Source organism: Bidens hawaiensis, unplaced genomic scaffold (genome assembly GCF_021521415.1).
Source record: "Bidens hawaiensis isolate Kalapana, Puna unplaced genomic scaffold, B.hawaiensis_p1.1 tig00009190_1, whole genome shotgun sequence".
NCBI lineage: Eukaryota > Viridiplantae > Streptophyta > Magnoliopsida > Asterales > Asteraceae > Bidens > Bidens hawaiensis.
Genome location: NW_027491677.1, coordinates 917849 through 935983, shown reverse-complemented (window position 1 = coordinate 935983; position 18135 = coordinate 917849). Strand labels below are relative to the sequence as shown.

General features: G+C 45.8%; 2 protein-coding genes across 2 annotated transcripts; one reads left to right on the top strand and one right to left on the bottom strand.

Annotated features, from left to right (window-relative positions):
- Window positions 1-331: 331 nt before the first annotated feature.
- On the top strand, window positions 332-15893 carry LOC143531551 (purple acid phosphatase 15-like). The gene is made up of 6 exons (XM_077026824.1): window positions 332-861; window positions 1354-1551; window positions 14094-14424; window positions 14588-14805; window positions 14897-15087; window positions 15226-15893. The coding sequence occupies exons 1-6, from the start codon at window positions 561-563 to the stop codon at window positions 15646-15648; spliced, it is 1662 nt and encodes a 553-aa protein (XP_076882939.1). The 5' UTR covers window positions 332-560; the 3' UTR covers window positions 15649-15893.
- Window positions 15800-17327, bottom strand: LOC143531552 (PLASMODESMATA CALLOSE-BINDING PROTEIN 2-like). Its single transcript, XM_077026825.1, has 2 exons — window positions 16857-17327; window positions 15800-16119 (listed from the first exon to the last, which is right to left on the bottom strand). Exons 1-2 carry the CDS (start codon window positions 17207-17209, stop codon window positions 15903-15905), a joined length of 570 nt encoding a protein of 189 aa, XP_076882940.1. The 5' UTR covers window positions 17210-17327; the 3' UTR covers window positions 15800-15902.
- Between the last annotated feature and the right edge of the window lie 808 nt (window positions 17328-18135).

The following is an 18135-nucleotide window of genomic DNA, read 5'->3' as shown; positions in this document are numbered from 1 at the left end:
TATACCCGGCCCGTACCTAATGCATGAAGTATGTTTTTTAAGACAATTACTGGACCCGGACATGACACAGGTTTTTACCAATACCCGATTTTTAATACACGGTCATACACAAACCCAGTTATATACCCGGAACCAGGAATAAAAAAAACCCAATTTATACACCTCAAGAATTGTGGGTATGGGTATGGATAAAATAGATGGGCCTAGGGTGAGTGTTTGTAGTAACACCCAAAAATATATAAACTTATGTTGCTACATACTAATGTCACATCACACAAAACTCAAACTCAAACTCAAACTCAAACTCAAACTCAAACTCAAACAACAAGCAACATATTATTATTCAAAGATCAACCACCGGTTTCTGCCACGCCACCGCTATCGGTTACTTTACAGGAACCAACCGGTAGCTTACAATTTGCTGCGCTGCACCCAAATCAATGAAAGAAACTGTCATATAGTGCCACTTACAAAGATTCCAATAATATTCCACAGCATATCCGTTTAATCAATTCTTAATAAAAACACCAACTTTCACTCTACCCTTTAATTTAATCAATATGGCATTCAAGATTGATTTACAAACTCTGATCTCAATTGGGTATTGTTATATTATCATAATATTCGTGGGTTTTGTTTTTGGTGGTGAGATTGTAAAAGGTGACGGTGGGATTCCGACCACTCTTGATGGACCTTTTACGCCGGTTACGGTCCCACTGGACCAGAGTTTTCGTGGGAATGCCGTCGATTTACCGTCCGATGACCCTCGGGTCCAACCGCCTGTTAACGAGCCTGAACCGGAGCAGATTTCGGTTTCGCTTTCCTCCAATTATGATTCTGTTTGGATTTCTTGGATTACTGGTAAAAGTCTTTACTTTTTATTGTTTAAGGGCTAGCAGCGCAGCTTGTTTCCTGTTTACGGGCTAGCAGTGCAGCTTGTTGCCTGTTTATGGTTCTGTTTGGATTTCGGGTAAAAGTCTTTCCTTTATTGGTTTACGGGCTAGCAGCGCAGCTTGTTGCCTATTTCGATATTGATTTTTTGGATTAATGGTAAAAATATATCCTTTTTTTTATTTACGGGCTAGCAGTGCAGCTTGTTGCCTGTTTCGATGGGAAAAAATGTATGCTTTAAAGAAATCTTGAAATTTCAAGAAAATCTTGAATTTCAAGATTACTACATTAAAATCATGATAAGGTTTTAAGCAAAACTAGCTAATTGCTTGTAAGATGTTAAATCATAGAAATTTTATTCTAGCTATAATATTTATTTTTTTTCATGCTTAATTTGTACTTTATGTATGTTACTAGTGGTCCTAGAGTTTGAAATTTTGGGTCTTTTGTTGAAAAATGCAGGTGAGTTTCAAATTGGGAGCAATATAAAGCCACTTAATCCTGATAGTGTAGCTAGTGTTGTAGAATATGGGAAAGACAAATATTTAAAAAAACATACACAAAAAGCAGAGGGTTACTCTCTCATTTACAACCAGCTTTACCCATTTGAAGGCCTTCAAAACTACACTTCTGGTATCATCCACCATGTTCAACTTACAGGTAAGATTCAAAAGTTTTGATCTTTTTTAGATGATAAATTTCAAGGAAGTTTGAATCTTGGTGTGTGAAGAGGTATGTACCCGCCTCAACACCGAGCAAGGCGGGTCAACCCACAAGATAAAGACATTATAAAGGCACAAAGCCAAAACCTATGCGCATGGCGCATACAAAACATGCTCAGGCATCATATGCCCAGGCACCACACATGCTCAGGCATCATATGCCCAGGCACACATATGCTCGCGCATCACATATGCGCGCGGCGCATCAGCGCGCGGCGCATATCACGTGCTCGTGCATATCACATCTGCGCATGAAACATCTGCGCGTGAGAATAAAGAGAAGACCTCGCGCATCCTCAGGATTGGCGCATATCACACATGCACATAAATCGACCTCGTCCTTATCCAAATCAGGATTAGGGCAACCTTGATTGTGCACGTCAGACAACCTTCCAGAAGGTATCTTTTTAAGGAGTAAGAATATGCTGATGTTGACAGCTGCCAAATGAAAGGTCGATAACTCAGCATGACACATGTGCTACCACGTGATTACAACCAACGAGAAAGCGCCAGGTGTCCCAGAGGACACGTGGCGCAGTGCGATTGGAGGAGGCCAACGAGGCTGAGCCCAATCAGTGGAAACCCTAGCACTATAAATACAGCATCAACTCCACTTTGATGGATACATTCATACTCAATCATTGACAGTTACAGGCAGTGATATCACATTCAATCATATTGAATTACATTCACTCACAGTCAGTTACATACAAACACACAGTCTCACAATCATACAGTATTCAGCTATTAAGCAATACTCTCTAGAAATTCCCTTACTCACACGTTATTATCTTCTCCTACACATACTTATTCTCACGCCGGAGGGTTACCCCAAAGAGGACCCCTCTGTCCCTTTCTGAGGGGTAAGTTAACGGCGTTGTTCATTTTGTAGGTGGAAGAACACAGATCCAGAAGAACCATCGGTGAAATAGTACAATCAAAACCCGAGGAAAGTAGATCTGCTACCAGTGAGTAGATCCACGTTTCTTCATTGGCGCCATCCACTGTTACAAACGGCAATCAGATCTACATAAAAAAAATCAATCACCATGGTTTCTGGCGTTCGTAACGCTGATCAAGCTCTGGAGGATATTGAACGTGAGGGTGTCAATGAGGGACAGCAGTTTCTGAGGGTGCCGCGTGATTCTACGCGCGCCACCAGTAACCGTCCTTTCATCACAACCCCTCACGGCCAGACTGAAACTCCTCCAGACGATCTCACGTTACAAAATCTTGCCGGCGCGAACCTGAAAGGACCAATGGGTCCAGAAGAAGAAACAAATGATCCGAATGAATGGCTCATAAACGAGCAGCGGCGTCTACTGGAAAAGTACAATCAAATGGTCAAACAGAAAAAGCTAGCCGACCAAACACAAAGGCAAACGTTTGATAAGCAGACTACAAAAAGGCCGCGCGCGCCGGAAGACAGACATTCTGTTCACACTGCACACACTGAGTTCAGTGATGAAGAAGTGCATAGCATGAGGAAGACGCGAGATACTCATGCAGGAGGCTCACAACTCCGCGCGCCTGTGAACATGGCGCCTGGAACCAGAGCAGATCTGGATCTGCACATGCCGTACAGCCCGCCAGTGAGGGGGCAAGTGGACGTAACCACGCCGTACAGGCCGGCCATCTTAGTGAAGCACTCAAAATTTACTGAGCGCATCGCTAAGGCCCCCATCCAGCACAAGACCAAGATGCCAAGTGGTCTGGGCAAATATGATGGCACAACAGATCCAGATGACTTTTTGCAGGGTTTCTATAACACGGGAAACCTAGAGAGCTGGACGATGCCAACATGGTGTCACATGTTTGCCCGCTGCCTTACGGGCGCGGCGCGTGTCTGGTTCGAGAGCTTGCCGACTGGGCAAATTGATGGTTCGAGGAACTACTGGAAAAGTTCCAAGCCCACTTCGTACAGCAGCGCAGACACACGCGCGATCCTGATGACATCATGCACTGCGTGCGCAGGAATGATGAAACGATTGAGGACTACATCACTCGTTTCAATCAGGAGTCTCTGGCAATCGGGGGTATAACTGAGCAACTCCTGCGCGTGGCTTTTATACAAGGCGCGCGCAGTGATCAACTCCGCTGAGCTCTCGTAAGCAGAGATGGTATGCCCACCACTTGGGCAAAACTAATGGAAGCATCGCGAGTCTTCGCGAGAAATGAAAAACAGATTGCCCAATATAGGGCAAGAGAAAGAGCGCATCAGGCTGAATCACCGCGCAGCAAAGAGAAGAGGGCCAAACAGAACTCTGTATGGTCCAGGTTGCAACCAACAAGTTTTTCTTCCGCAGAAAAGCAAACGCAACCAAGCTCACCCCAGCCCCAAAAAGATGTTCGTAATCGCGGGGAGGGTGACAAGAGGGAGGGCGGCAGAGATCCTAGCAGACCTCTGCCAAGAATATGGACTCCCCTCACTAAAACACCTTCACAGGTGTTAAGTACTGAGAATGTCCAATTCAAGCCCCCCAAGCAACTACACTACAAGGGACCGCAAAACAGTGGCAAATATTGTGAATTTCACAGGTCCCCGGGCCACAACACCGACGCATGCCATCATTTAAAGGATGCGATCGAGAAGGATGTAAAAGCAGGCAGGCTGGCTCACTTGGTGAAAAACCCAAGAATAGAAGATGAGCAACCGGAAGGAGCCTCTGCCAGCAAGAAATACAAAAGAATCTGTGTGGCTGAGGGGGGACGACAAGGGCAGACGTCAAAAAAGAGAAGCGCGCAAATCAGCGGAGATTGGCGCGAGCAGCAAGTTATCTTCCCAAGAATCAGGGGAGGCCCTTCAATCAGCAGCCCTCTCATCATCACCACACACATTGCTCATTACGAAGTGTCAAAGGTCCTGGTGGACACTGGAAGCGAATCTGACATTATGTTTGAGCAATGTTTCAGAAAGTTAGACCCGGCAGACCAAGCGAGGCTCGAAATGGTGAACGCACCAATCTGTGGTGTTTCAAATGAAATCATCCATCCCCTAGGTCAAATTCAGTTTGAACTAACTATGGGGGATGATGAGCACAAGCGAGCCGAAGTTGTCAACTTCTTGGTCTTGCCCACCACGTCATGCCACAATATGATCCTGGGTAGGGGAACGATTGCCCAATTTAATGCTATACCGTCGCCAGCGCACGGCGCATTGGGGTTCCCTACACCAACAGGCGTAACATTTGTTTACCGCGATCATTTGTGCGCAGTGACAAGCACGCCGCGGGAAGGGAGAATGAAACTTCCAATGGCGGACAATGCGCCAGAGAAGTGGATTTTAAACCCAAAATTCCCAGAGCAAACGGTCACAATTGGCGCTACCATTTCAGACGAAACGAGATTGAGAATGAAAAGGTTGCTCACAAAATACACGTCGGTCTTCGCGTGGCAACACTCCGATATGACTGGGGTCCCGCGAGACTTGGCGCAACATTCTCTTAACACTTTTAAGTCGGTGGAGCCAATTGCTCAGAAAAAGAGAATCATGGGGGATGAAAAGGCGAAGGCCATGAATGAGCAAGTTGAGGACCTGTTGCGCGCAAACATCATCCGCCCGATCCGATACCAGACGTGGGTAGCCAATCCTGTGATGGTAAAGAAAAGCAACGGGTCATGGAGGATGTGTATTGACTTCAAGGACCTCAACAAAGCATGTCCGAAAGACTGTTACCCCCTCCCAAACATCGACGCAAAGGTGGACTCCGTGGCGCCATTCAAGCTCAAATGTTTCCTGGATGCCTACAAAGGCTATCACCAGATTCAAATGGCACCACAAGACGAAGACAAGACTGCTTTCAGAACCGACAAGGGTGTTTTTTGTTACACAAAAATGCCCTTTGGTTTAAAGAATGCGGGCGCCACTTATCAGAGACTTATGGATTCGGTTTTCAGTGAACAAATCGGAAGAAATCTAGAGGTCTACGTTGATGATTTGGTGATCAAGAGCAGGGAGGAGAGACAAATGCTCAAAGACATCGAGGAAACTCTTCAGCGCTTAACGGAAGTCAACATGAAGCTCAACCCGAGCAAATGTACTTTCGGCGCGGAAGAGGGGAAATTTCTTGGTGTAATGGTCACTAAGGATGGTTTCAAGGTGAACCCTGAAAAGGTGGAAGCCATCCTTGACATGCCTTCACCATCCACCATGAAAGAGGTTCAGAAGCTGAATGGTAGATTGGTGTCAATCAACAGGTTCCTAGCGAACCACGCCAGCAAATCTACTCCATTCGTTAACACTTTGAGGAACTGCTTGAAGAAGAGCCAATTCAAGTGGACGCCTGAGGCTGAGCAAGCTTTCAGTGAGATAAAAGAATGTCTCATAAAGCTGCCCGCGCTCACAGCTCCACTTCCTGGCGAAACCCTTACATTGTACTTGTCAGCTGGAGACCGCGCCATCGGCGCAGTATTATTGGTGGATCGCAAGGAGATCCAAACGCCAATATACTATGTGAGTCGGGTGCTGACAGACCCTGAGACGCGCTATTCCATCATGGAAAAGTTAGTTTTGTCACTAACACACGCGTCGCGAAAGCTTCATAGATACTTCAATGGTCATCCTATTGAAGTTCTGACAGGTTACAACATCCAGCAAGTCTTGCGACGCCCCGCGCTCTCCGGAAGGCTGACAAAGTGGGCGCTGGAATTAGGTGAACACACGATCACCTATAAGCCCCGTCCAGCAATATAGGGTCAAGTTTTGGCGGATTTCATCACGGAAATCCCAGAGGGAAAGATTGAAGAAGCTCAGCGCGAGGTAGAGCCTCCGCGAGCAAATGATGAAGAAAATGTTTGGAGGCTATTCACTGATGGAGCCTCCAACAGCGAAGGGTCCGGCGCAGGCCTCAAACTGGTGGACCCTGATAATCATGAATATACTTATGCTATTAGGTTGGACTTCAAGAGTACCAACAATGAGGCTGAGTATGAAGCCCTGCTGGCTGGTTTGCGCGTTGCGCGCAAGTTTGGAGTTAAAAGGCTAGAGGCCCATGTTGATTCTTACTTGGTAGCTGCACAGGTCAATGGCCTTTATGATGCCAAGGAGAACACCATGCCTCTATATCTAGAGCAGGCAAAAAAGCTCGTTGAGCAGTTTGACTTCTTCAAAATCATACACATCTCGCGCAGCGAAAACAAGCCCGCTGACGCGTTGAGTAAGATGGCATCAACTAATTTTGATCACTTTGGCAAAGATGTCAGGGTGGAAGTGATGAGCAACCCGTCAGTGCAAACGCAATCTGTCCTTGTAATTCATACAACCCCTTCATCCTGGATAACTCCAATAATGGAATTCCTGAAGGAGGGGAAGTTACCGGACGATCGCGCACAGGCGAGAAAGATAAGACACAAGGCGCAGAACTATGAACTGCTTGATGATACATTATATCGACGCTCTTATCTTGGACCGCTCATGAAATGCCTGGATACTGAAGAAGCAAGCTATGTGATTAGGGAGATTCACGAAGGAATCTGCGGAATACACGCTGGCCCCCGCATGGTGGTTGCCAAGGCAATGAGCTCAGGCTACTATTGGCCAGGCATGTACTTGGATGCGCTAAAAGAAATCCAAAAATGCAAGGCATGTCAGAGCTACGCGCCAAACACCATGCGGCCAAAGAACAACTTGACTCCAGTGACCTCCGCATGGCCTTTCCACAAATGGGCCATTGATATTGTGGGGCCCCTGCCGCAAGCGCAAGGGCGAGTGAAATTTTTGGTAGTGGCGGTAGACTATTTCACAAAATGGGTTGAGGCCAAGCCACTAGCAAAAATCACAGCTGAGGCGATGAAGCAATTTATCTGGAGCCACATCATTTGCCGTTTTGGCCTTCCTATGGAAATTGTGAGCGACAATGGCAAACAATTCACTGACAGGAAGATATCCAGCTGGCTCAAAGAATTGCACATAAACCAAATCTTCACTTCGGTCTACCACCCTCAGGGGAATGGCCAAGTGGAGCGCGCGAATCAAAGTTTGTTAAATGGGCTGAAGAAAAGGTTGGAGGGAGAATCCAATTCTTGGGTCGAAGAGTTACCTAATGTCCTGTGGGCGCACAGGACATTAAGCAAAACTAGCAATGGCGAATCCCCGTTCAGCCTAACCTATGGGACAGAGGCTATGATCCCAGCAGAAATTGGATGCCCATCCCATAGGGTACTCATGATGAGCAAGACTGATAACGAGCGCGAAAGAAGATTGGACCTCAACTTGCTTGAAGGGCGCAGAGAAGCGGCTATCATCAATGAAGCCAAATACAAGAAAAAGCTGGAAAAATATTATAATCAGCGCGTTAAAGAATGCCACTTCAAGAAAAATGATTTTGTCCTTCGAAACAATGAAGCTAGCCGCGCAATACCCCCAGGAAAAATGTCCCCCAATTGGGAAGGACCTTATCAAATCTCAGAAGAATTGGGGAAATGCGCGTACACTTTAAAAGATTTGAATGGAAAAAAGATACCGCGCGCGTGGAACGCCGCACAGCTTAGAAAATGCTTCATTTAAAAATTCAAATATGTAATCAAGGCTTTTAAGCCATCATGAATGATGATTCGCGCTATCTTTCAATATTTGTTCTATTACCTTTGCATACATGTTTCACACTTCCTTTATTAATTTGGAGCAATATGACAACACTATATTGACTTCAAAACAAAATAAAACGAAGTAAAACATACATGCGCGAGCCTTAGCTCAAACGCGTTAACGAGTCTTAACTCTAAAACGTCAGGGCCTTAGCCCAAACCTACGAGCCTTAGCTCAAACACGTTAACAAGTCTTAACTCTAAAAACGTCAGGGCCTTAGCCCAAAACAAAGAGCCTTAGCTCAAAACACTCACAAACATCCATCTTACTTCCCGCGCAGCCTGATCATAAAAATCCCTAAACACAACTAAGGCAAAGTACATGCCAAATCATAGTTGTTAAGGTCTCAGGTCGAGGTCGCGCGCGGAACCATAGTGGATATCTGAGTAACACATGCTGACATGTAATGGCTAAAACTCATAATTCCATATAAAAAACGCGCGACAACGACGCGCAAAAAAGGAATAGTGAAAAGCCATCGCGCGTGTCAGCATAAACAAGATACTGCGAAACCACTAACAAAATAGGACTATGGTTAAGTAAATAATTTCCTTACAACCTTGTTCTTATTTTAACGTGCAAGCATATCTTATATCTATACAAGCAAACATGAAGAGATGAATGGAAATGCGCAAGATGTGAAAATGGGAAAACAAATTTCATTCCATAGCATTGAAATTTACAAGTGTGATGAGTTACAAATTACAAGTATAACAAAAAAAAAACAAAAAAAAAAAAAAAAAATTAGAAAGATGAAGGGCTTCTCAAGTCTCCACGTCGACGTCAGCCACTTCATCACCCTCATCATCTCCCGCAGCATCTGGCGCGGCCCGCTCCTCATCTCCGAACTGACCATAGTCAAGTTCTTCCTCCTCAATGGAGTCTTCTATCACGACGGTGTCAGGAGCAGATTCTTTCGCCGCGCCAGAGCCGCTGGCAGGGGCAACATCCCCCGCGCCACCATCATCGCCACCAGCCCCCTCGCATTCATCGAGCAACTTCTTTAGCGCGCCGAGGTCGGGCTGGTCAGCAAGCGCAGCTATCTGCAAATCATTAGAAAAGTATTGAGTACAAAAAACTTGGAAAATTAATCAAGAAAAATTCATTAAGGTCAAGGTACCTGCACAAGGATGGGGATGGGAGTATTCATATACTTCTCCCCCACCGCGGCCATGTCCGCGCAGGCCGCGTCGCTCTTGTAAGGGTACTCGGATGGGTTCTTCTTCAACATCCCATATTCATACCCATCCGTAAACCCTTCAGCTCGACCCACCAAGCGCGCGGCAGCATTGCAGTCCATCACAAGGGCCTGAAACTCGCCAGAATATTTCATCGCCAAAGAGCAACGAGTCATGCCCTGTGACACCAGCCATTGGCGATCCTGCGCGAGGCCAGCAACAGACGTCTCCAGGGCAGGAACCTGGGAGTTTAATAACTCAACAGTTTCCTTGGTCTTTTTTAGCTCCTCTCTATCAGACGCTGCTGCCGCCAAAATTTTTTCTTTCTCCGCCTGCGCAGCATCAAGTGCTTCCCGGCTAGACGCTGCCGTCGCCAAGGCCTCATCTCTATCGGCCTGCGCAGCCGCCAAATACTTCTTCAGGCGCGCAACCTCGCTCTCCAGTGATGATTTCTCAGTGATACTCTGGACGATAGCTTGGTCACGCGCCTCCGCCTCCAGTTCCAAGTCACGCACTCTCCGCGCGTACTTGGCAACTTCGGCCTCCGCCACCTGCTGCTTCTCCCGCGCAGCTTGGAGCTCATGCCCGCGCTTAATAAAGGCGGTGTTGGCACTTGCTCGGTTTTCGCTGAGCTCCGCCTGGAGTTTCTCAGCTCGTGCGCGAGCATCAGAAAGGTTCCAGGCAGCCACCTTAGCCTCTTGCTGGGCTTCCACAAGAGCATCGCGTACTTTGATATAATCACGATGAAGCTCTTGGGAGGCAGAAAAGAAGGCCGACCCAGCGAAAATGTGATCGTTGAGCAAGTCAGCGCGAGTGCGCCCCTCCTGATACCTCCTTTCAGTAGGAGGCACGGCATGAGCCCAGAAGTCCTCGCATACACCCATGGATTGGAAGGAACTGTCTTCGTTAATATTCCATCTCGGGCGGTAAACGTGGTCACCTTCCTGCAAAACACAAGAAATGTTCTAAGTCATAAAAACATACTTATATGGAAGTACGCGCAGCGGAGCAATAAATTAAAACATACCTGCGGGGATGAAGCAGAAAAGTCAGCGCCAGCCCCACCAGAAGTATGCGCTGCGAAGTCTTGTGGCATCGCAGGGCTGGCACGGACTCCGAAGGAGTCTTCAGCTTGAGCTCCCTCATCCTCCTCATCTTCTTCAATCGGCCTCTTCTCCTGCGACCTGGAGGGCCCCAAACCAGCCTCGCGGAGAGGGCTGCGCGTAGGAGGAGGCGAGGGAGGTCTCGACGCCGCCAGTTCGGCGCGCAACACGGCTTCCTGCTCCTTTGTAATCCCAATAAGGGGAGACTCAGCATTAGCAGAAGCAGGAGCAGAACCAGCGGCGCCGGCAACGGCGCCAGGAGTGTCACCAGCAGCTTCTACGCCAGCTACAACTCCTATGAACAAATCAACAACAAAAAAGGGTTTATGATTTGATCAAAACAAAAAATTCAGAAGACAATGGCGCAAAAACATACCTTCGCGCAATTCTGTTCGCGCGGCGAACATCGCCATAAAGTTCATTCTACCCTTTTCTGAGGGTAGAACAGGGGACTTCGAAGCAGCCCCCGGCGCAGCCTCAGCACCTTGTTGCGCCTGCGGCTGATCTGCTACCGTCGCCGGTCCTGCAAACATTCAAATGCGAAAAGATTTAATAATAATTCAATCAGAATTATGGGTAAGCAAAGTATACCTTTCGCAGGCGCGACACTGCTTCTCTCTTCAGCCGCACGAAGGGAGGAGGTCACGCCACCATACCTCAAGTGGACAGGAGGTCTGCCCACTTTCACAGGCAGGGAAGCTAAAGAAACCTTGGTGGTAAACACCTGGGTTTCCTCAGGTCCCTTCGTTTGAGCATGGGGATGAGCGACAGGGGTGTCATCTTTCTTATGTCTCTTACTGCCCCCTGCGCCAGATTTCCCCTTAGCTTTGCGCTTTAGTAGGGGCGCCTCCTCTTCCTCCTCCTCCTCTTCCGCGAGCTCCAGCTCGTAGTTTTCGAGCGCATCTGCAAATACAAGCAACAGAACTGTTAATAAACTTTGGTATTCTAAAGGAATAAGCATAAGTGCGAAGGCTTACCAGGCGCGTCGCTATCAAAGTCAAATTCCAGATCCACAGGGATGAACATGTCATCGAAGCGATCTGGGAACCCCACCTCCCCAGCGCCCAGCGGGACGGAGCCACCCTCCACTTGATCGTCGTAGGCGGCGTGGAAAAAGTCCTTGGTTACTGCGCAAAAACAAGACAAATAATATCAGCAAAGGCAAATTTTATTAGCGCGGAAATAAAGCAATGCGATAACTTACGCAAGCCGTCCACTTGGATGACAGGCTCCGCCGCGCTGTCGGCCCACAGCTTACTCATGCCGACCCCCACCAGCGCCTCCTCGCGAATTTTCTTGGCGGGGGATGGTTCGGCGGTCAGTTTCTTAACCCAGGCGCCGGTTGGGTTCTTAATAACATCCGCATCCGCGGGCGCAGAATCGATCGCGCGCATGGTCATGCGGATGGGGATTACACCAGCCCTGATGTAGAAGAACCTCTCAGACCAGTCATGAAGGCTCTTGAATGACACGGTGCTGCACTTAACCTTCTGACTGCGAGGAATAAAGGAGATCCAAGAATCTTGGATCTTGGGCTTGTAAAAAAATTGAAAGCGACGAGGGGTGGGCTCCTCGCGCTGTGATTTGCACATGAACTCGAAATGAGTCATGCGCACAAGTCCAAACGGATGGACTTGGGATATATGTATCCCAAAAAACCGTAACACCGCGCCTACAAACCTTGTCATCGGAAGACGAAGGTTTGCAGTGGGTGAAAAAATGGGTGTACAGTGAAATATAGCCGGGAGGCGGGTCCGCCGCCGTTTGCCCGGCCACAGGCAACATGCAGCCAAACACAGGGAGAAAACCCTGTGACGAGATGAGGCTGTCGAGATCGGCCTGCCTTAGTTTGCAGGGGATTTCATTCCACCTTTTCGTGGCCTTGGTCCTCACTACTTCCTCCGATGTGGTCTCAACAACCCTCTTCCCCTTGCCCTTTTGCTTCAATGTCGACATCACCACAGATTTCACACGACGTCTTCGAGAGGCAATAGAGGTGATTGAGGGGTTAGAGGAGTCTGAGCTATCAGACATACAATAATAACAGCAACAGATAACAGGGTATTCGGAAGCAATAACCAGAAAATCTGAATGATAGAAGCTTTGGAGTACACAACAATGAAGATGAAGAAAAAATTTTTCCTAAGGGCCTGCTTTTATAGGCCCAGGAGAGAGAAAAGTGGCAACTGATCGGATTTCACGCGCCCCCACTCGCAGGTGTAAGCCAACGAGGGCGCGGCACGTGTCCCTAACACTGTTGAGGGGACATAAAAACGTAACGGAACTGCCACGGAGCAGACACGCGCCCCCACTCGCAGGTGCAAACCAATGCGAGCGCGACACGTGTTCCAGACAGCTGTGCGAGGGGACATGAAAGGCAACTGTAGCACCTCGAGCACACGAAACGTCTGACACGTTTACGGCGCACGTCACCACCAACCAACCACGTGTTTGGACCCTTCGTTTCAACCAAATGGATAGAACTTCGCGCAACGATGGAAACAACCAAGAAAACGACAAAACCCCATTAAAAAGACCAAATCAGTAAGTCTAATATCTATCTTACCGCGCTAGCGCGAGATAAGACACACATTAGACTGGGGGGGCTTGAAGAGGTATGTACCCGCCTCAACACCGAGCAAGGCGGGTCAACCCACAAGATAAAGACATTATAAAGGCACAAAGCCAAAACCTATGCGCATGGCGCATACAAAACATGCTCAGGCATCATATGCCCAGGCACCACACATGCTCAGGCATCATATGCCCAGGCACACATATGCTCGCGCATCACATATGCGCGCGGCGCATCAGCGCGCGGCGCATATCACATGCTCGTGCATATCACATCTGCGCATGAAACATCTGCGCGTGAGAATAAAGAGAAGACCTCGCGCATCCTCAGGATTGGCGCATATCACACATGCACATAAATCGACCTCGTCCTTATCCAAATCAGGATTAGGGCAACCTTGATTGTGCACGTCAGACAACCTTCCAGAAGGTATCTTTTTAAGGAGTAAGAATATGCTGATGTTGACAGCTGCCAAATGAAAGGTCGATAACTCAGCATGACACATGTGCTACCACGTGATTACAACCAACGAGAAAGCGCCAGGTGTCCCAGAGGACACGTGGCGCAGTGCGATTGGAGGAGGCCAACGAGGCTGAGCCCAATCAGTGGAAACCCTAGCACTATAAATACAGCATCAACTCCACTTTGATGGATACATTCATACTCAATCATTGACAGTTACAGGCAGTGATATCACATTCAATCATATTGAATTACATTCACTCACAGTCAGTTACATACAAACACACAGTCTCACAATCATACAGTATTCAGCTATTAAGCAATACTCTCTAGAAATTCCCTTACTCACACATTATTATCTTCTCCTACACATACTTATTCTCACGCCGGAGGGTTACCCCAAAGAGGACCCCTCTGTCCCTTTCTGAGGGGTAAGTTAACGGCGTTGTTCATTTTGTAGGTGGAAGAACACAGATCCAGAAGAACCATCGGTGAAATAGTACAATCAAAACCCGAGGAAAGTAGATCTGCTACCAGTGAGTAGATCCACGTTTCTTCAGTGTGTGAATCTTGCAGGATTGTCTCCGGATACTGCTTATTATTTCCGATGCGGAGATCCTTCGATTGGAGCAATGAGTGATGTTTTTCGGTTCAAAACCATGCCTGTTTCTAGCAGGAAAAATTACCCGAAAATAGGCATTGTTAGTGATCTTGGGTTAACTTATAATTCAACATCAACAGTGAGCCATTTGATGCAGAACAACCCTGATCTTATGATACTTGTTGGAGACGCAACTTATGCTAACTTGTATCTAACCGATGGCACTGGTTCGGATTGTTATTCGTGTTCGTTCGCAAATACTCCAATTCATGAGACTTATCAACCGCGTTGGGATTACTGGGGAAGGTAAAAGTTTTAATCTTTATCAAATCTTGATTATGTAACATGATGTTTAAATATATATTTTAAAAATATTTTACTTTGATTTCACAAACATTCCTGATTTTGGTCATTTGTATGTTTTTGTTCTTGAAGATATTAATTAACAATTTGGAGTGAAAAATGTCAGGTATATGCAGAGATTAACGTCTAAGGTGCCAATAATGGCTATACAGGGTAACCATGAAATCGAAGCGCAAGTTGACGGCATAACATTTGCATCTTACAATGCACGGTTTGCGTTTCCATCTGTAGAAAGTGGCTCAAAATCCACCATGTACTACTCTTTCAATGCAGGAGGCGTACATTTCCTTATGCTTGGTGGCTACTCTGCTTATGATAAATCATGTAAAAGTTCAATCTTTATTACATATGCTGACTTTGACTTTTTTTTTACTTTTGACTTTGACTAATGGGCTTGTGTAATTGTTTCATGTAGCCGAACAATTCAAGTGGTTGCAGAGGGATTTGGCTAAAGTTGACCGCTCGGTGACACCATGGCTTGTTGGTGTTTGGCATCCACCATGGTACAACTCCTATGTTTCTCATTATAAAGAAGCCGAATGCATGAGGGCTGCCATGGAAGAAATGCTGTATAATGCTGGTGTCGATATCATTTTCAATGGACATGTAAGTGTTTTAAGCCGTCATGGTTCAATTTGAGCCACTTTTAGTTTCAAACAGGTCAAATGAGTATAAAGAAAAAAGATTAATACATACCGAAATGGAAGTTGAGTGTTTGACTATGTGGTTGTTAAATATTTTCAGGTTCATGCTTATGAGAGATCAAACCGAGTATATAACTACACGTTGGACCCTTGTGGTCCGGTGCACATAACAGTAGGGGACGGTGGTAACCGAGAAAAAATGGCAGTTAAACACGCTGATGAACCAGGTAACTGCCCGGAACCATCTTCCACACCGGATTCATTTATGGGCGGTTTTTGTGCCTCCAACTTCACATCGGGCCCCGCAGCTGGAAACTTCTGTTGGGACCGCCAGCCCGAATACAGTGCTTACAGAGAAAGCAGCTTCGGGCATGGGATTCTTGAGGTCAAGAACGAAACACATGCTTTATGGACGTGGCACCGGAATCAGGATATGTATAATGTGGCTGGGGATCAAATATTCATTGTTCGGGAACCTCATCGGTGTCATGTTAAACATCCGGTTATGCACTGGGATCAGTGAAATGAAACTTGGTTCCAGAGCAGATTTGTATAGCATACACGGGTCAATTGTATGCGTGTGATAGGGCAAAAAACAAAGCTCGATCCATGATTCGTTCGTTGTTTGTTGTAATGCATTTTAATCAAATATCAATGAATTTAGCAAGTATTCAACTCCTAAACATTAGATAATCATAAGTAAAAGTAGATTACCCAAACAATATAACTTGATTTAAGGTTGCAAATCTAAATGGTGTTACTAAATAATAATCTAGCCTAAGTATACAAAATTGTTATCAATTCCAAGATGAATAACGTGTTGATATGCAAGATTTTTGAAAACGGGGACGCCCGGAAAGCTTTAGAAATTGACGGAGCGTCTAACGTGGGTACCGTGCCAGTACCAATCGGTGTAAGCCCTCCTCTGAGCGGTGGTGGCTGAGTACCGCCCGAAACTGGAGTCGTAACTGGTGTTGTTGTCCCTCCTGCAGTGCTGAAATTGCACAAACAGTGATGTTATTAGTTTACTTTATGTTTTTAACTACATAAAACACAAAAAGAACAGGAGTGTGTACACCAGCCAAACTCGACTCGTTTTGACTTACGAAAGCTCGAGCTTGGTTCATTTATTACTTATTAATTAGTTGATATACGTTTACAACTTTCTTTGTATAATTTGCATAATACCTTCAACGAGCCTAAGCTCGGCTCGAGCTCGTTAGTACCTTAAACGAGCCAAGGCTTGGCTCGAGCTTGACTATGTAGCGTAGGGGTGAGCATGAACCGGGTCTTACCCGTAAAACCCGCGAAACCCGTCAAACCCAAATCAACCACACCCGCTTAGAATACAATATGGTCAGTTCCCGGGTCCTACAACTATTAAAAAATAGGGTCCACATCAGGTTCGGGTCTTAGAAACTACATATATCGGTTCTAATATTAACAATCGGTTCTATGTCCCGATAGACCCCCTAGGACCCCGAACCGAGTATTAAAATCTTTACCATTAACCGGGTCCGGGTCGGTTTTGGTGGGTTAGACCTGTTTGATCAGCCCTAGACTATAGTGTGATAATAATACATAAAAATCAAAAAGAAAAAACTTAAAAATACACCAGGCTCGTGGGTCCCATATTAAACCAGCTTTATATAGGCCAAGGTCGGCTCATTTCAAGCTTTTTATCGATCCGACGAATAAAAGAATGGTGCATTGATGATACATATAACATACCTGGGAGACGGTGGATAAACACAAGATCCATAACTGGGATCGGTTTTGGCAAAGGTGGCGGTACCGGAGAAGTCACAGGATCCAGGAGCCATGAACCTACGCATGTAGTAACTATTATATGCATAAGATGCATGTGCTTGAATGGTGTTGGGCAGGAAACACAGACCGGATGGCTGCAACGGCGCGCAGTCTGCGCCTGCATTGCACGCGTAGTCTAACGCTGTTTGTAACGCCTCCCTTGAGGCGTCACTTCGGGCCACGCACCACGTGGCCGTCGTGAATCTGCCATGATGAAGTAGTAGTAGTAGTAGCAGTAGCAGTAGCGGTTTCACCGGCATGAATGTTTTGATCATTTGGTGATCTGGTCAATTGAGTGAGGGTGACAAAAGAGTCATGATAATAATAATATGTGTGTTGGTAAAGCTACAAAAGAAAAGAGATGGACAACGAGTAAGAGAAGAATATTATGTTGTCTCTCTTGCCTTTATTAAATAAACTATACTTAATTATTAATTAATTAATTATGCTATGTTATGCTACAATTTAATTATCATATTTTCTTATTTATTTTTTTCTTTTTAAATGGTGTGATTATCTCATTTCTCTCGATGTTATTCATTTTTGTAATTGTCGCCCAAGTATCAGGAATCCCGTTTTTTTTTAAACCGGCATGCATGCTCTAGGTGTCTAATGAATCGCTTTTATCACATTACTCCATAGCCTGTTTTCCTCTATTTTGTGACTAATGTCTTATTAATCACACCAAAGAAAATATTAATAAAACTTACTCCAGATGAGTTTGTGGTCGTTTTGAAAAGTTGTTGACAAACAGGTCGTCCTGACAAGTTGTTCAACAACCAACTCATCCAGATGACTTTGTTAAAGAAGCAGGTCATTCCAACGAGTTTTGTTGAACAAATAGGCCGTCACTTGAATTATTGATAGGTGCCTACAAACGCTCGTTGTCCCACCTTCAAAACATATCGTGGAGGACGTGTTTTCTAAATACCCCAAACTTAGTAATATTTAATTAATTTCCCACCTCAAAATATTTTTAAACCCGGAACAATATTTTAATTAGAGGATATGATAGTGCATCAAAAGTGACCCAAACACTACACCCATTAGTAGTTAAAGTCACGTTTAATGGGCACAACATGATGTCACTAATAGTTAGGTATAAATGTAGATTTCATGCACATCATGTTAGCTGAACACTATGCATTTTAATATAATGTAGCTAGACATTTTTTTTTTTGAATGTTAATGCTTTCCTCCT

Coding starts and splice junctions, on each gene's coding strand:
- LOC143531552 (XM_077026825.1), bottom strand. CDS start 17,209: ATGATCAAAACATTCATGCCGGTGAAACCGCTACTGCTACTGCTACTA. Junction 16,120..16,856: donor GTTTATCCACCGTCTCCCAG/GTATGTTATATG, acceptor GTGCAATTTCAG/CACTGCAGGAGGGACAACAA.
- LOC143531551 (XM_077026824.1), top strand. CDS start 561: ATGGCATTCAAGATTGATTTACAAACTCTGATCTCAATTGGGTATTGT. Junction 1,552..14,093: donor CCACCATGTTCAACTTACAG/GTAAGATTCAAA, acceptor TGAATCTTGCAG/GATTGTCTCCGGATACTGCT. Junction 14,806..14,896: donor CTCTGCTTATGATAAATCAT/GTAAAAGTTCAA, acceptor TGTTTCATGTAG/CCGAACAATTCAAGTGGTTG.